The 17,715-nt window shown below is 39.7% G+C and overlaps 1 protein-coding gene across 3 annotated transcripts in view; it reads left to right on the top strand.

Annotated features, from left to right (window-relative positions):
* UBE3C (ubiquitin protein ligase E3C) overlaps positions 1 to 16,597 on the top strand; it is a 95,781-nt gene extending 79,184 nt beyond the window's left edge. For all 3 annotated transcript variants that reach the window (XM_083189004.1, XM_083189003.1, XM_083189005.1), the window contains exons 21-24: positions 3,050 to 3,238; positions 4,041 to 4,107; positions 4,505 to 4,635; positions 14,966 to 16,597. In XM_083189004.1, the coding sequence (XP_083045130.1) occupies positions 3,050 to 3,238; positions 4,041 to 4,107; positions 4,505 to 4,635; positions 14,966 to 15,136 (558 nt within the window). In that variant the 3' untranslated portion in view covers positions 15,137 to 16,597. The remainder of the gene's footprint in view (positions 1 to 3,049; positions 3,239 to 4,040; positions 4,108 to 4,504; positions 4,636 to 14,965) is intronic.
* The last annotated feature ends 1,118 nt before the right edge of the window (positions 16,598 to 17,715 follow it).

The raw sequence follows: 17,715 nt of genomic DNA, 5'->3' as shown, positions 1-17,715 counted from the left end.
AATGGGGGGGGGGGGGTGAGACAGTATTTGAACAGGGTGTAGGGCACCCAGGCAGGGTTGGGAAAGTTCGGCTCAATGTAATAGCCTTTGAGATCGGTGGTCCCAGGGGATGCCAGTCGAACTCAGAGGTTTTTTTAAAGAGGACAAAATTTACAAGGCATGGTTTTGTCTTGTAATTATTGCCCCTTTAAAAAAAACCTCTGCATTTTGCCAGAATCCCACATGGCCGCTGGACTCTGAGGCTATTACATTTGTCTGTAGATTGAAGTATTTTTTTTTTACTGTCATACAGCCTAATCCAGTCAGGTCACTTTGCAGAACAGGCAGTGAAGGCAGAACATATCCATAAAACTATGAGGAGTAATGATATTAGCAAGCCATGGTTATACTAAAATCTTTAGTATTTTATGTAAAGGTTTAGACTTATTTAAAAGTGATGTTGATTTTAGATCCGCCCCCTCAGTTTCTCCTGAAAGTGTTCCTCCTTGGAATTTTGCTCTACCCTTGTTTTGTTAAGCTGGGAGCCAATATGCACTGTAATGGTGTGTACACACTGTGAGATTCCTTTGCTATTCGACTTGCTATACAACCTTTGCTAACTGATGTGCTATGTACATACAATTCATGCTATCTGCTTTAGATTTCCACTATATAGTCATTGCTGCCCCTGTCTATCTGGGTTTCGATTTGTGCTGTCTCGGGAGTGCGCATCGGGATCGCAAGCTAAAAAAACCTATGCAATCTGCACTATATAGTCAAAATCTCAAGCTGGATTGTACCATGTGTACACACCATTAGACCATAGTAGCGGAGACCAGAATCCATCTCAGTGGCTCTGTACACATATTCCCATGCACCACTAAGAAAGAGTAATTATCGTTTATTTATATGGTGCCACCAGGGATCCGCAGCACCTAATACATAAATGAGAATAAGAGATTGCACTGTGTTGATCTATTGATTTTTAATACAAAATTAATTAATTACACATTATATATATATATATATATATATATATATATATATATATATATATATATATATATATATATATATATATATATATATATATATTACTAGATTGTAAGCACCTCCGAGTAGGGCCCTCTTCCCTCCTGTTGTCAAAGCCCACTTCTCTTCACATTTCACTCACAGCTCTCCTTTACTCCAACACTCAGTGACCATCTTCGTCTGCATACTCATTTCCATCATTGGCATCTAGCCTCTAGTTGTATGTGGATTGAGTCCTCACTACTTACATTTAAGCTGTAATGTGTATTGAACTGTGGTGCTCTTTATTTGTACTGTATTTTTGTTATTTATTCAATGTTATGCCAAGCTTTGTCTCCCTGTATTGTTCCTTTGTACGGCGCTGCGAAACACTTGTGGCGCCTTATAAATAAAATTATAATAATAATATAACCATACATATAAAATAATACCTATAAAAACAATTGATATCCAGCAGTACAATCACAATCCATCAATTATGTTTGCTCCCAATCATATAATTGAATCACACAATACATAATTGAGCAAAAAAATAAAACCACTAATTACAGTACAAGGCAGTTTAATCAAGAACATAGTAAATAAAGACCGTTCCATTAGGGGACAGGATACTGAAGCAATTAATAGGGTGGCAGAGATATATTTATTCTAAGAAACTCATATGAGGAGAGAGGGCCCTGCTTGTGAGAGATTACATTATAAAGGGGAGAGACAGGCAGACAGGCAGGAGTGACACAGAAGTGAACATGAACAGGTTAGGATGAGAGATGGCTGGGTTTAATGAAGAAGTGGGTCTTGAGAGAGTTTAAAGTTTTGTAGGGAAGTGGAGACACTCCTCCCTGGATTTATGTAATGGATGGATTGTGGGAAGTGGGGGAGGGATACAGAGGGGATGCCCGGTTTCTACATAAAAAATAACAATTAGAGGGGTGTTGTCCATCATTGATTGCTTTTATCCCATCAAAATGTGGCAAAAAAATGAATAGCTATGTTACAGGTATCACTGACCTGTCCAAAGCAAACTAAACTAGCCATTGTAGACATCTGTGAAACAATGATGGGCAACCAAAGGAAGTCTTTAACGACACCGTTGTGCATTCAAATGAGAAAATGTAGACCGTTTGTCATTCTGGTTACGGCAAATTGTCTGTATATTCTCCACAAAGAAAAGTTGTTTTATTTTCTGTTGTGTTATTTTCTTTGTGACTTTTTCTCAAACCTTTATCGCGATGTAGACGTTAGTGTGTTTCTGCTGCCTTTGTGCCAGAACTGGAACAGTTTTAATTCCTTGGCAAAAGAAAACTGTTCACCCTTCTTGCTACACAATTGTGTGCCATGTCTTATGATAAAATGTGTACATATGTGTTCGCTAATAATGTTTTTATATGTATTAAAGAATACATTTTTGATGCTGCAGTATACAGGTCCAATAATGTCCATACTTTATCCATCCTGTTAGAAGCTTGGGCGAAGCAGGGTCTAGATCGCATGTAGTGCACTGAGTCCTATTGGGAGAAAAGTGCTATATAAAAAAACTTTATTATTATTTATTATAATTATTATTAATAATAATCTTGGTTTTTTAAATATATAGTCCTAATTTTTTGTCAATTATTGTATGGAAAGAAGTTATCGCAAATCAGGACTTTTGTCTCTAACTCCGGTCCTGTAAAATGGTTTTTTTGGTTAAATATATTGAATTTCCAGGGCTCAAGCATTCTTCAGCTAAGTTTGAATTCTATTTTTACTGTAGTGTGGACACTGTACACAGTTACTGCTTTGTACCCTCTTAATGCAGCTGCAAGTGCGCCACCTAGTGTCTGAACACTAGACCTACTACTCTGATTAGAAAGATGCACAGCCTTACATAGAAGCTTATACATCTTCCATCATGTAAAGTTACAATGGATGCATATACAATATGTACAGCTCAGGATGCATCTGAGGGAAAGCATGGGCGCCTCTTCTGAACTCATACTGTGATGTATTTCTATTGCTGAGATGTACATTGCTGACTTACTGTGTTCTTGCTGAGCAGGTTGTGGAATTGAAGCTGGGAGGAAAGGATATCCCTGTAACGAGTTCCAACAGAATTGCTTACATCCATCTTGTGGCTGACTACCGCCTAAACAAGCAGATCCGCCAGCATTGCCTGGCATTCAGGCAAGGGCTTGCCAATGTGGTCAATTTGGAATGTCTGAGGATGTTTGATCAGCAGGAAATCCAGGTATGTTCTCTATTAATGCTGTATGTGCTCTGTGTCCTCATGGTGAATTGCCAATGTGAATGACTGGCTCACAAAGCACATCACTGGCAGTTACTTCGGGCCTGTATTAGTAATAGCAGCGGTGAGCGGTGTCCTTTGAAATGAATGTTTGCATTGTATCAGCATTATTTCTATTCAATCTAACCAATATAAATAAACATGTCCAATCTCATGTCAAATTTGGGTCTCATTGCTATACACCTGTACATATAAATATTTGAAACAGCAGTTGGTGTCTGCGCATTTTCAGAGTGACTGCATCGGCTGCGGGGCATTCTGGGAGGGATCCGTGACAGATCCCCCTGACAGCGCTGTGGAGAGAAGCCCAAAGGCTTCTATAGGGTATCGCCAGCAAAAGCTGTTTATTCCCTACACTGCGGTACCCTGAGGAGCTTTAGAGCATACCTCAGATAACAGGGTTTTTACTGCATTTTCGCTTTCCCGCCTCTGTCTCTCCCCTCCGTACTTCTATCTCTCTTCTTGCGTACTTCTTCATAGGCTGGCTCCCTCCATGCGGATCCTTGGCAGACGTTCAGTCAGGCAATCCCGATTTCCGGGATTGGCCGCCATAGTTACAAGACCTACCAAATGTCTTTCACTTAATTGTGCTGTAATCTTTTATTTATTTTATGCCCACCCCTTGTGGCCGAAATGTTGTTTGGTTTTTGGTCAGAATCTGCTGTGGTCACTAATTTTAGATGAGTGTCTTTTTTCTTTTTTGCAAGTTTTTCACACCTAACGATTTATGTTTATCTATTTCTAGGTTTTGATTTCAGGGGCACAGGTTCCAATCTGTCTGGATGACCTAAAGTCCTTCACCAACTATTCAGGCATGTATTCCTACCAATGGTATTGTAAGAGCAAATAGTCTTCTAAGCAATGATCTAATTGCATTGTTCTCATGGGAAAGTTCACTGTAAGGTTTCTATTCCCATCTCCCTCACTGTGAATGCAGGAATTTGATTTTCCTCTGAGTTCATGCAGGGATATTTAAGCCACATAATACAGAAGAAAGCATGTAGTAGCATTATGTGTGCAGTAAGGTTCCATTCGGGGTTGTGAGCACAGAGAATGTTTAAGGGGTTATTCCATTGTGAGGAACCAATAAAGTAAAACCAGGACCTACAATTTCTTGAATGTGTATTAGTGTTATTGAGTTTTCTATGGACCTCTTACATCTGTGGGGTACACTGCACCAATGGTACTAATGTTGCCTGTCTATTTTAGGAGGATACACCGCAGATCATGCAGTCATTAAAATTTTCTGGAGGGTTGTTGAAAATTTTACAGATGAGGAAAAGAGAAAACTACTGAAATTTGTGACGAGCTGTTCCCGACCACCATTACTAGGTTTTAAAGTAAGAGTTGCTACTTTCACTTTCTACTAAAGGTGACATAGAATTTGATGGCTGGTAAGAACCTCTTGGCCCATCTAGTCTGCCGCTTCCCATTTATCTTTTTGGCCACTTCAACATTATTTGTTCTTTATGTCTTTCTAAGTCTCTTCTTATGCCTGTCACAATAATTTGTCTAAGTTGCTATACTGACTTTGCGTCTACTGTCTGATATACTCCCTAGGTAAAGCAAATAGGTTAAGTTCGTCCTTTGGGTACCTGAGGCCTGGAGATGGCCCATACTGTGCCTCCTATTGCTAGAGGACTCTGTCCATCCATAGTGCTTCAGTAGAGCGTTATTGGGGAGCTAGAAATATCTTACTGTATACAGCAGTGGTTCCCAAACTGTGCGCCTAGGCTCCCTGTGGTGCCTCGGGACACTTGCAGGGGTGCCTCGGGTTGGTCATCCAGGACCAATTCAAATTATTTATGATCAATTATTTATGGACAAAACCAGTGCTGGTGGCTGCCAATCATAAAATGTGTACAATCAGAACCAAAGCCTGCCCTTTACCACATAACTGAACCTAAGAAGCACATATAAACACAAGCTACTTAATTTGATATATATATTTTGGGGCCATGGGGTGCCTTGGAAAAATTCTGATACTCTAGGGTGCCGTGATTAGAAAAAGATTGGGAACCCCTGGTATACAGTATGTACGGGCACTGAGCATAATCAGTCAGGTCACTGGTTGGTCTCAGTGAGAAGAGTGTTCCGTAAAAAAGGAGGTTTTAGCTCTTTAAATAAGAATTTCCTAATGTAATCCTCGACAGTGTTTGTTAATCTTAATATATCTATAGATAGATAGATATCTATAGATATATATAGCATATGTTTATTATACTGTGGTTAATAAGGGGTTTAAAACGTTTTCATTTATGATATACCACTTTATACAATACACTGGTCAATGGTGCATGCGAATACTGTGGGCTTAATAATTCACTTGTCATCGAGCTGTAGTTACACAGGGCCTTATTCTAGTTCATTCTTTCTGACAAAATCCTTCTTAGATGGACAAAACCATGTGCACTGCAGGGGGGCAGATGTAAAATGTGCAGAGAGAATTCGATTTGGGTCAGTTATTTTGTTTCTGTGCAGGGTAAATACTGGCTGCTTTATTTTTACACTGCAATATAGATCTCACTTTGAAGTAAAACACCACCCAAATCTAACTCTCTCTGCACATGTAACATCTGCCCCACCTGCAGTGCACATGGTTTTGCCCATCTAAGAAGGATTTTGACAGAGTGAAACAGAATGAGGCCCACAGTGGGGGAGATATGTGGGCAGAATAAATCAGCAGATGGGTTGGTACTTGTACGTTTCCAATTGGCAGGCTATGCTCACCCAGGACTTCAAAAAATCTACTACATCCAACTTATTTATTATGCAAAGGTTCTTGTTGATTACTGACATTTGAGGGGCTAATTCACACTGTAGGATTATGTACAATGTGTGCACTTACTCAGTGTGATGCAGGCTAAAGAATTCAGGCGGGAAACGCAGGGATACTGCTACCATCTTCATATGGTGGCCGTCGTTTAATGTTGATACATCTACATGTTCTAATTCAACCATGAACAGGTGTGTACATATCACAGAATATTAATAGATTAATGTTCTTATCTCAAATACTACTAATCATGGCACAAGGGGTCCCATTAGTTCATGACCTCTTACATTAAAAGGCAATTTGAGGCTTAGATGAATTTACCATCAGGGAGAGGCATAAAGCCAGATGAATGAATGTGAATAGACCAGAGGAAACGCACATTAGATCTATAGGAAGCATTGAAAATGAACATAAAAGCGCTCACTAGCTAGTGATTAGTAAATAATTAGACGCTTTCCTTTCAGTTAGGGGTGTGGACGAGATCAGGCATTTATGTGCTGGATAAACAACCGAGTGAGAACGTTTGCTTTGGCTTAATCACTTAATGCTAAAGTTGTATAAATAGTTTAAAATAATGACTTCTGACTAATGTCCAAATGTTATCAATGAATAACCTCCCACCCCTATATTAATAATAGCCAGGCCAAACATAGCCCACAATATGCCACAGGAGTGGAAAGTGACACCATTTATCTTCAGCCAATGAATGTGTGCCGTAAGCTTACACAAGGAGCATTTGATGCACATTGGCGGCATGTTACACTAGTCATTATTTTCTAATATTCATTGTACTTCCTCACAAATATTCCTTCTAGGAGCGGTCTTTCTTTCACTGGTGTAATCTGTCTTTGGATCATGGTTAAACAGAGAATTTTTTTATCAAGATTGGCCAAAGATAACAATAAGACAAATTACATAGAGTTTACTGATGTTAATGTTACGCTCATGTCCACATAGAACACCAGTGCCTTCAAAACCTCACAATGAGACTTTCTTTTACTTGGTAGAGAGAGCTGCAGTAGAACAGCGTATTTCAGGTTTCAGCTGTACCCCTAAGCTGTAAATCAATGAGCCATCCTTCCATTCCTTTTTAATTGGTATAATGTTTTCCGACGGTTTCCATTTCCATTCTTGTCCCAGACACTAAAGTTTCTGGTGAAGGCACTGTGTCAGCTGCTATTTAGTCTTACAATTTGGAACATGCTAAAGCCCCACTTATATAAAGAGAGCTGTACCCTTTTCATAAATGTCCTAATGGCTGAGGAAGCTTCTGTGTTGTGTCTGATTGACACTCATACCCCTTTTACACCGCACCTCGAACCTGTGTCATTTTTCGGGTTGGTGATGTGTCAACCCGGTGTGAACGGACCAAAGTTTATAACTCTGGTCGACCAACCTGGTAATTCGACCCAGGTTATAAGACGGTTTATTAGAGAACATTTGGTGATTACCTGCGTACCGAGTGTGTTGTTATGTTTTTATTTATGCTTTGGGTAGTGCTGCTGGTTTCTCAGGGCTGATCTCCCTGATTTGTTAAATAACAGACTGCTTGATTACTATCACGCCGCACCACTACAGCACATTAGCGATAGGGTGTTGAGCGCTGTTTTCCCCAACAAACCCTTTCTATAAGATGGGTTAACCCGGGTCATCCTCTGTATAATGGCGAGCCGGGTTTAATCCTTTTACGCGCCAAAGTTGCTGTGAGAGATGTGCAAAATATCCGCTAAAAATGCCAGGGATGTAGTCGAGAAATACGAAACACTTCAGTTATTGCCAGCAAATGATCTGAAGTCGTTTTATTGAAGTTTAGTTAAATATTGCACTCAAAAGAAAAAGTCACTGTGAGCAAGGCTGGCATTGTTAGCGGATATTTTGCACGTTTCTCACAGCAACGTTTGCACTCAAAAGGTTAATGTGAAAGCACTAGACCTGGGTTGGTCTGATCATGGGTCTGACCCGGCATTGCAATGTTAAAGGGTAAGGGTCATAGAATGAGCAGGCTGTGCATCTGCTGATCCTGTCTGTCTACTACTGCCAGCATGCAATATGACGGCACAGAGAAGCTGGAGAATTGCCAGTCAAACAGCATTTTATGGTGTACAATAGATAGTAACCATTAAATGTGGCTTAAAGTTCTAGCAGCCAATGGGTACTCTTGCTGGAGGGCCTACTAACCAATTATAGGCTCTGACTGGCATGTTGTATTGCTGTTCTGCAATGTATGCAGTGCTAAAAAAAAGTCACTATACAGAGAGATTATAGTTTAACATTATGCATTTGCATAATCTTACATTGGTTTTCTATGTAATGCATAATCCACTAAAAACACATGAAACCAATGGTTCCCAAACGTTTTCGAATTATGGCGCCCTAGAGTCTAAGAAATTGTTTTGTGGCACCCCATGGCCAAAAGTTTCTTATTGCGTAATTTAGGAAAAAAATATTCATAGTCATACTTCCGTTCAATTAATCAGGCATGTCCAACCTGCGGCCCTCCAGATGTTCTAAAACTATACATCCCAGCATGCCTTGCCACAATTTGGCTATTAGGGAATGCTAGAATGATGGCAATGCATGCTGGGATGTGTAGTTTTAGCACATCTGGAGGGCCGCAGGTTGGACATGACTGAATTATGTGGTGTGGGACAGGATTCACTTCCTCTGTTTGTCATATTTTATCATTGGAAGCCACGAGCACTGATTGTGCCTGTTGCATTGACCATAAAGAACAGTAACCTAGTAGTTCAGGTTGGAAAAAAGAGGTGCATCCATCAAATTGAACCTTTTCGCAGGTCCAGTTAGAGGGTGTGATCTAGATCAGCGATTCTCAAACTGTGGGTCCCGACCACCTGAGCATGGGTTCACAACTCTTATGATGCTGACCATCAGGCTAATGTATCTGTGGAGGGGGGACTGGGTATAACTCATTAAGTAAACACCCACTGCTTCCCACTTCCATCCCCCCTGTCACCCTATTCCATCCCCCCATTACCCACTGCCTCCCTGTCACAAAGCGGTCACTTCACTTCACTGACCACACATGTGGCGGCTATTCAGTAGTAACTTGCTGGGGTCCTGTAATAATTTTTATTGTCTGACAGGGTCCCTGAGCAAAATAGTTTGAGCTCCCCTGATCTAGATAATATATTGTCATTTGAATTGAATTACTTTTTTTCAGCTTTGGGCTAACTTATGTTTATCGGTTGTACCCCTGGACGTTTTTTTTTCCAATAAATGCTTGTCCACCCTTATTTTATATGTATTTAATGTGTCTGCCGATACCACCTCTTCTGGAAGAGCATTCCATACTTTTACTGCCCTGACCGTAAATAAAACCTTTTCTTCATAGGGTTCAAAATATTTTCTCCTTTAGTCGAAGCGCATGTCCATTTGTCCTAGTCTCCAGTCTCAAAGTAAATAGGGTGCCTGACAGTTCATTATATTGTCCCCTGTTATATCTGTGCATTCTTTTTTTATTTATTTATTTTTTTTTTTTTTTAAGTTTTATAATATCCTTTTTGTAGTGTGGAGCCCAGAATTGCACTCCAAATTCTAGATGTGGTATAACCAGTCCTTTGTACAGTGACATAATTACATTGACATCCCTAGCTTCCATGCCCCTTTTTTACAGGATAGTATTTTGTTGGCCTTTATTGGTCCTAGACCTCCAACCCAGGGCACCCTGGGTGCCACAGCACAACATTTGGGAACCGCTGCATTAAACCCTTGATCTAGTCTGATCTAAAGAGTAATGCCCCGGAAGAGCCAAGGTGTTGCTGCTGTTCTTTGGACCCAAGTTTCACATGACGCATCTGGCTGGTAGCAGAGCCCAATAACAGATTCTAGAACCCCAGTGGCAACCAGGCCCATAGATGTACTTTTGTTAATCAACTAATTTATTTACCTTGATAGTGTGATTTGTGCTGAATCATTGCATGAAATGCTAAAACGATAAAGACTTTTTAATACAAAAGAAAATAAATACATCAAATGGCTTCATGGTCGGACTGTCATTTTCGATTTAGAAGTCCTTACTATAATAGCCATACCTGTTTTCCAGGCCTTCTAGTCTCTTACTCATGGAAAATGATTATTAAATATTACCCTAAAGAAGCTGGCGATAGTCTCCACTTTAAGGCTCTATAATGTTGCATCCCTGACAATTTCTAGACGTTATTTAATGTTTGTAGACTCTGGATATCAGAAGGTTACACCATTAACAAATTAAGAGCCCATTTGGAGCCAGATTAAATGTTTCAAGATAGCATTTTTTTAAACTAATTAAAGCTTAATAAGTTTAATAAATTGGGTTGCTGTAGATAAAGAAAAAAAACTACATTTGTATTAGAGCGGGCAAGAAAGCAAAGTACCAGTCAGGTCATAATAATAAATGGTTTCTCTCCACTGGTGAACTTTTGTCTCCCCTGGTTGTAATGTGCTTAATTATGCAGCTTTTACTTTGGCGAGCCCCTCGTTTTACGGTAGCACTTCATTCTGTTACATTACTAAACCTTTAAAGTGTAAAAAAACCAATAACCTATGTGGACATAGCCTTAAAATAAAGCAATTTGGCAATAAGTTGCATTTAAATACTTGCCTTCAAAATAGCCTGTCTTGTATGTTAATGAGCTTGTGGAGACCTGTCCTCTATGAGAAAGTTAGAGAGGGCAATGATTATACTAAGTAATGTTTAGTAATGGGGAGATTTGCTTTCCAGTAAGAGTAATCTTTGTAATATATATAAGTAGCGCACCACTAGCAAATGGTTACGTTCCGTAATTGTTATTAGAGACCTTGAAAATTCAAAAACTCTAATATTTACATCTTTGTTCACAGTTTATATTGAGGAAAATGCTACCGTTTACAGTAGTGTGCACAGTCTGTCCTGGACTATTCAGTAGATGCTTAACGGTTATTGTGAATTAATATGTGCTAAATGAATATTATTTTCTCAATGGCTCCATATGGAATCTCTTCCAAACTAGCAAAGTTCCAGTAGCATCAGCATATGGCATTGGTAGTTATCAGGCTGTTATTTCATGCCATTATTGGGGGATTTAGGGGATTGTGCGACACCTCGAGTCAGGGTTTGGTCTTCCTGTGAGAAGATGGTATTTATTTTATATCCTTGTGTTTATTCCCATTGTTTCAACACTAGTGATTGGTGTACCGTTATTTCTTGAATGGTTCTGCGCTAGTTACTGGCCAGTTCCTGGCTTCTTGGATTGTATTACTCCTGTAGAGCGCATAAGACAGTACTGCAGTGATTTTCAACCACTGCGCCGTGGCACACTAGTGTGAGCTGTTCTCAAGTGATTGAAGTAATCAAGCAGGGCTGTTTCAGATACCTTGGGCCATGGCCATGTAGGACGTTGAAAATCTGTAAGCTAATCTTAGCGATTTATGGTTGCTGTAAGGCAGGGTTGGCCAAACCGGTCCTCGAGATCTACCAACGGTCCACGTTTTCCAGGTTCTCTAGCTGGTGCACAGCTGTAGTCATTACTAACTGTCACATTTTAAAACCTGCTGCATTCATTCCTACTATAGATCCACAGGTCGCCTGGAAAACATGCACCGTTGGTAGATCTTGAGGACAGGTTTGGCCACCCCTGCTGTAAGGCATTCTATGTTCACGTTAATGTTTTTTAATTCAGGATCTACTGTATATCCTATGGTTATCCCCAAGCCTGGAATCGATAACTCGGAGAGCTGATTCTAGGCTGATAGCTTTGTGCAATGTGGACTTAATATTCTTTATTTACAGTTTCTTATATAGTGCAGCAGATTCCGTTGCGCTTTACAATAGGAGACCGTGATAAAACAAACTGGGTAACAACAGACAGACTTGGAGGAAGGAGGGCCCTGCTGCAAGCTTACAATAAAATAGTTTTACTGATACTGGGTTTGATAATGTTTCCATAAGATATTTGTACTCTTTGAACAAAATAAATCAGTTTAAAAGCTGAATGGGCAAATACGTGTTTATATGGAAAGGAAGGAGGTTCAGATCACTCCTGCAGCTCCTTCGCCCTTCATCACAAAACTCTTCATATTAATTGTAGGATGTCATGTAGGATGCCTCCACTCTATAACTTTTGTACTGTATGTTTAGAGTAGTTCTCTATTACAGCACTTAATGTCTATAATCCTGTGGTTGCCATTCCAGTTGAGAGAGAGAAGCCAGGGCAGGCTTGCAGTCACTTAGGGGTTGATGTATCAAGCAATAAAAAAAGTGTAGAAGTTGCCCATAGCAACACCTCAGCATCTACCTATAATTGTATAGAATGCGATTGATAGATGCTACCTCAAAGCTGTTTAGTTGCTGGGGCAGCTTCTTCACTGGTCCATTTCTTCAGTTTATTCACTGCTAACACTAACTTTTCTAAATTTTCTTTCAGCAACGCAATCAAATTACCTCAGTTTATATTATACAATTATATGTAAACTACTTAATAAGCATCTCCTTTCGCATATTCTTTTTGTTATAAATGTAATGGTACTTGTGTATTATCACGGCGCCCATCGCATGCCACTAATTAAGGAATGCGATGGACCCGATTTCAGCCTTTTCCCGGGGCTGTGTATACAATTTTAATATCACGTCTCATCGCATGCCATTATAATGGCATGCGATGCGATGGACTTGATTTCCATGTTAAATGGGCCCCCCGCACCCGATTTTTAATTGTATACCCACCCTGATGGGTTATGAGTATGTGAAATGCCCCCCCATTGTTAACGCCACCTCACTATCAATGCCAACCCAAAGCGTGGCGAGCCCGCGAGGGGCGGCGGTACACGTCCTACGACCTTTTCATACCCCCACTATCCACATCGGCGTGGAGTTGATTTTATAAAGTGTGCCGAGCGCAGCGAGCCACCGAGCCCGAAGCGTGGCGAGAGGACGCGTATACCTGTGAAGTTATGCGCGTCCCCTCGCGGGGCTCGCTGCGCTCGCCACACTTTATGAAATCAACTCCACGCCGATGTGGATAGTGAAGGTATGAAAAGGTCGTAGGACTTGTACCGCCGCGCATCACGGGCTCGCTGCGCTCGCCACGCTTCTGGTTGGCGTTGATAGTGGGGTGGCGTTAAGAATGGGGGGGCATTTTGCATACTAATGAGCCATGAGGGTGGGTATACAATTAAAAATCAGGTCTGGGGGGGCATTTAACATGGTCAGAAGCCATACAATTAAAAATCTGGTAAAATCGCATCGCATGTGATCATATCGCATGCGATGCGACGCGATTTTTCATTGTACAATGCCCTGCGATGGAAATCATGGGCGCTGTGATAATACACAAGTACCAATGTAATTATACATTTTTACCTATTTATGAGGGTAGTGTGATACTACTATTGTTACTGGGGTAATTCATTTTTGTTGGGGTTATTTTATCTATAGTATTTGTTATATGAAGAGCTGAAACTATTTGAACATTTATATTCCTTATACGCAGCCTAAATAACCTGGATTTTTGCACAGGAGCGCGCAAAAAAAACAGGTTTGCAGGCGGTGTAAACGCTCCCATTTGAAATGGCCTGGGTCGTGGGACTCTGCATTTCAGCCCGGCTTGCTGTGCAGTGTAAACTGGTAACCTGCGCCGATGCGACCTGTTCACTGCAGTGGAAAAGCCCAAGCTGGGAGATGCTGTTATCTCCCAGCATCGCCTCAGGACCCCCTCTGGTGGCGTCACCCGCCCAGCATTATGCCGGGTGAGGAGGACCGTATAAAAGCGGTCGCACCTGGGTTGGAGCCGGATCTAAAATCCTGGGTGTGACCCAGCTTGCTGGTGTAAAAGGGGTATAAATCTTCTGATTATATTATTATTATTTTAGCATTCAGATAGCATTTACACTACTGTGTCTCACATTACTATATTAGTTATAGTTGGGTGTTTTTTTCCAAGTCCTCTCCTGATAGGCAGGATACTACTAAGAATGTAAAATAATAAGAACCTCAACTAAAATACATCATAATGATTTCAATACAATTTTCTTTTTAAATTGTGCATTAAATATTTACAAAATATATACAACCTTAAAATATGTTAACACACCGTGACAAAAATTGACAAAGTTAATTGACACACATGACTTGTTCTAACTCTTTATTCAACACACTTTAAACCGTTTATTTAAAAAATAAAAAAAATGGAAAATACTGGACTTTGACAGTCCTCTTCAAGTGTTCATTACTGCTGCACAAGACTGTTATTTCCTGTTCTCTCTATTAGGGGTAGATGTATGAAGCAGTGATAAGTGATAAAGTGCCTGGTACTTTAAACCCAGCCTGTAACTTACCAGTCAGGAGCTGATTGGCCGGTGATAAAGTACCAGGCATTTCTACCCCTGTGTGCATTATTACTCCAAGAAATTCCAATTCGTATCTCCATGCTCTCAACTTTGAAAGCTGTAAATGCAAAATATGTTTCACTGACTCACATGATCTGTAATTGTTTATACTGGGCTTTCTTAATATGTAAGTTCAAGTACCTCAATAAATATTATTGTTTAAAAAAATTTACAAAATGCTATCACATTCCAATAGTTCATCGTTATTCCTTCAAAAAATGTTCCTCCTTGAACAGGTGATGAAAGTTTTTAAACGTATGAGAAATATTAAGTAATACAATCCCTTTTGGGCAATAATAGAATGATTATTATCTGTTAATGTATGTCCGGGACCTCCCAATTTTTTTTTTATATGAGACGGCATAAGCAGATAACAGCCATTCATTTGGAAATATCAGCCTACAGAAAATGTACTAATGCCTCAAGAATTGTTTCCTAACCCATTTTTATAAACTTTTTTAGAATTGGTTAGTGACACAATAACATGTGATCTATATTTAACTATGATCTCCTTTTTTTTCTTCTCCTTTTAGGAATTATATCCTGCATTTTGTATCCATAACGGAGGGTCTGATCTAGAACGACTGCCCACAGCAAGCACCTGCATGAACCTCCTCAAACTTCCAGAGTTTTATGATGAGAATCTAATGAGGAGCAAACTGCTTTATGCTATAGAATGTGCCGCTGGCTTTGAGTTGAGCTGAGTTGGGATTTTATTCGAGATGAGGGATTGAAAACTGGTGCCTACACAGAATTCCCCATCAAGTGGAGATGTTTCAGGAATCCAGGCATTATTCCATCCAGTCGATTTAAAAAAAAATCTGCAATAGATTGTCATTGCGTAAGAATTTCTGTTTGTGTCGGGAACGATGTTCCAGAAAGAGCGGTCTGCAGAAATTACCAAAGATGAAGGTTTGGCTCAGTGCCGTTTGGACGGAAACTCTCCAGAAACTGGCAATATGTTTACACAACTAGCGGTTTGGTTGCTCAATGGCTTAATAACAAGGTCTGGATCATCTAGAAGACGAACACATCTGCCTGCAACAGAACAAAGGGATGTGAGAGGCGCATTTCAGCCAATCCTCTTTCTCCTGCATCAGAAAGTAGTACAAGTATTTTAACTGTTTACACTGTGTTTGCTTCACTACCGGCCCTAATGGTTGGTAAACATAAATTGTCATTTATAGTATTTTATTTCTTCTTTGGAAAGGTTGGACTATGAGTTTTAAGTGCTTCTGTACAATGTACATCATGATGAATATGATACAGTTGTGAATATAAAAATAATAGCTTTTGCTTCATTTCTCATTATTGTACAGTTTTCTGTTTGTTTTTTTGTATCCATATAGAGGAGATTAATCCATTAATCATTAACATCTATTAAATATTATTTCAATCCAAACAACTGGGGTTTTTCAGTTCTATACTGTTTATATTATGGTCTAAAATGTCCACGCGATACCACCACTATGCTTGGCATTCCTGCAGTTTGTGATCTACCAGCGCAAATAAGATAGCGTTCTACTAGAGATGTGTGCAGATCCGGATATACACGGATCTCGAAACGGGATCTTATTGGTTATCCAACTGTCATATGTTTTGGAGCCAAAACATGTGACAGCGGATAGTAAATAAGATTGCATTTTGAGATCCGGGATCTCTACTCAGTACCTTCCTTCCTAGTCTCTAATAACTGAGATGTAAACTAACATTTGGCTCTGTGAAATCAGATGATGTTACCCTGACCTACGTTATCTTTCCTTTATCTTGTCAAGATTTATCAGTACTTTCTACAGCTGCAGCCGGTGCTTTTCTGTACATAACAGAAAATAAAAATCTTATTAACTTATGAAACTAAATGTCTATTCATTGTTACAGGTAGAAAATGTCAATTCTGTAATGGTACCTTGGAGCTGCTAGGAGTCAGGGAGGAAGTGCAGCTCTTTTTGAGACTTTGTTTCCACGGGGGATCCTGGGCACACCTGTTGTGTGATTGTATTTTTTGTGGGGAATGTTATTTTTTAGGTATAGAGTACAAATATTGGTACTACAGAGACAGTTGTTACATGTAATACATAATAATGGACTCGTTTAACTGATTTTTTTTTTTTTATCCTCAATTTATTTTACCATTTTAATTAAAATTGTCCAACAAAATCTGTTAATTGAATTCAGAGTCTCATTAGTCAAACTCCCACCAATATGGATATCTGTAACAATTGGTACACATATATCTGTCTATATATATCTATAAGGTTGTATCTTCCCTGCAGGACACAGTGGTTTTTGAAATAGACCCATTGGTTTGCTGCTGTATAAATTGGATGTGCTGTTACCCATTTCAACTATTGGATCTGACAAGTTGTAAGACTCGTTAACATATTAGAGCACAAGCAGGGAAGGACATTTAAATGGATATTAAAGTCACTGGGTTATTTACACTAAAGTATACTCAGTATCAGCATTTCAGTACCGGCTGCCTAGAATGTGAAGGCTAACGGATCTAAGATAGTCCTAATAATAGGACTCCAAGTGGAGGAGGCACCTCCCCAAAATTCCATAGCCTGTTGGAAACCTGTATTAAATTAAAGACACAAACTGTTCCCCTGATGAAGTCTGTTTAAGACGAAACGCGTTAAAGTTTCTATACATCATTATTTGTGTCTGGAACAACTTTCTGAAAATAAAGATATCAAAAGAACTGCTTTGAGTGCTTCACTGGAGATTGGACCACCATATTTATGGACTTTTATTAAATTAAGGCGCCATTCCACAACTGGGTGTTCCACACAGGCTTCCTGTAAGTCAAATTGCAAGGGGATTACGATTAGATCCTTTTGCTATTTGTTTCACTATTTTGGTTCATGCATGTGTGTTCTGATCCATATTTAGGAGCAGTCATTGCACAACAGTGATCAACTCTGAATCTGGCTCCGGGCACAGTACATTGTCCCCTATGCTTTCATTTAGTACAGAGCCATGAGGTTCATTATGGTTGCGGGCATAACCTTAAATATGCACATTTACACCGCCTTCATTTATTATTTTTACTGCTGTTCAAATGTCAGCAATGAATTTAAAAAACTTTTTACGGACCACTTAATGGTTCAATTAGAAAACATGTTACCATAACTGTAACTGTCCAGTAATTAGAAGCCTCACTCTGTGCACATAGCTGCTAACCACACTGCCCTTCGCATGGCTAAATCTGCGACCGGTGGTAGGCAGTCTTTCTTACCAGTGTGCAGCTAAAATATAGTTACGTTCAATCTATCAGCCGTGT

This window comes from Crinia signifera, chromosome 5 (genome assembly GCF_055691185.1).
Source record: "Crinia signifera chromosome 5, ASM5569118v1, whole genome shotgun sequence".
In the NCBI taxonomy this organism is placed as follows: Eukaryota; Metazoa; Chordata; class Amphibia; order Anura; family Myobatrachidae; genus Crinia; species Crinia signifera.
This window is presented reverse-complemented; position numbering and strand designations above follow the sequence as displayed.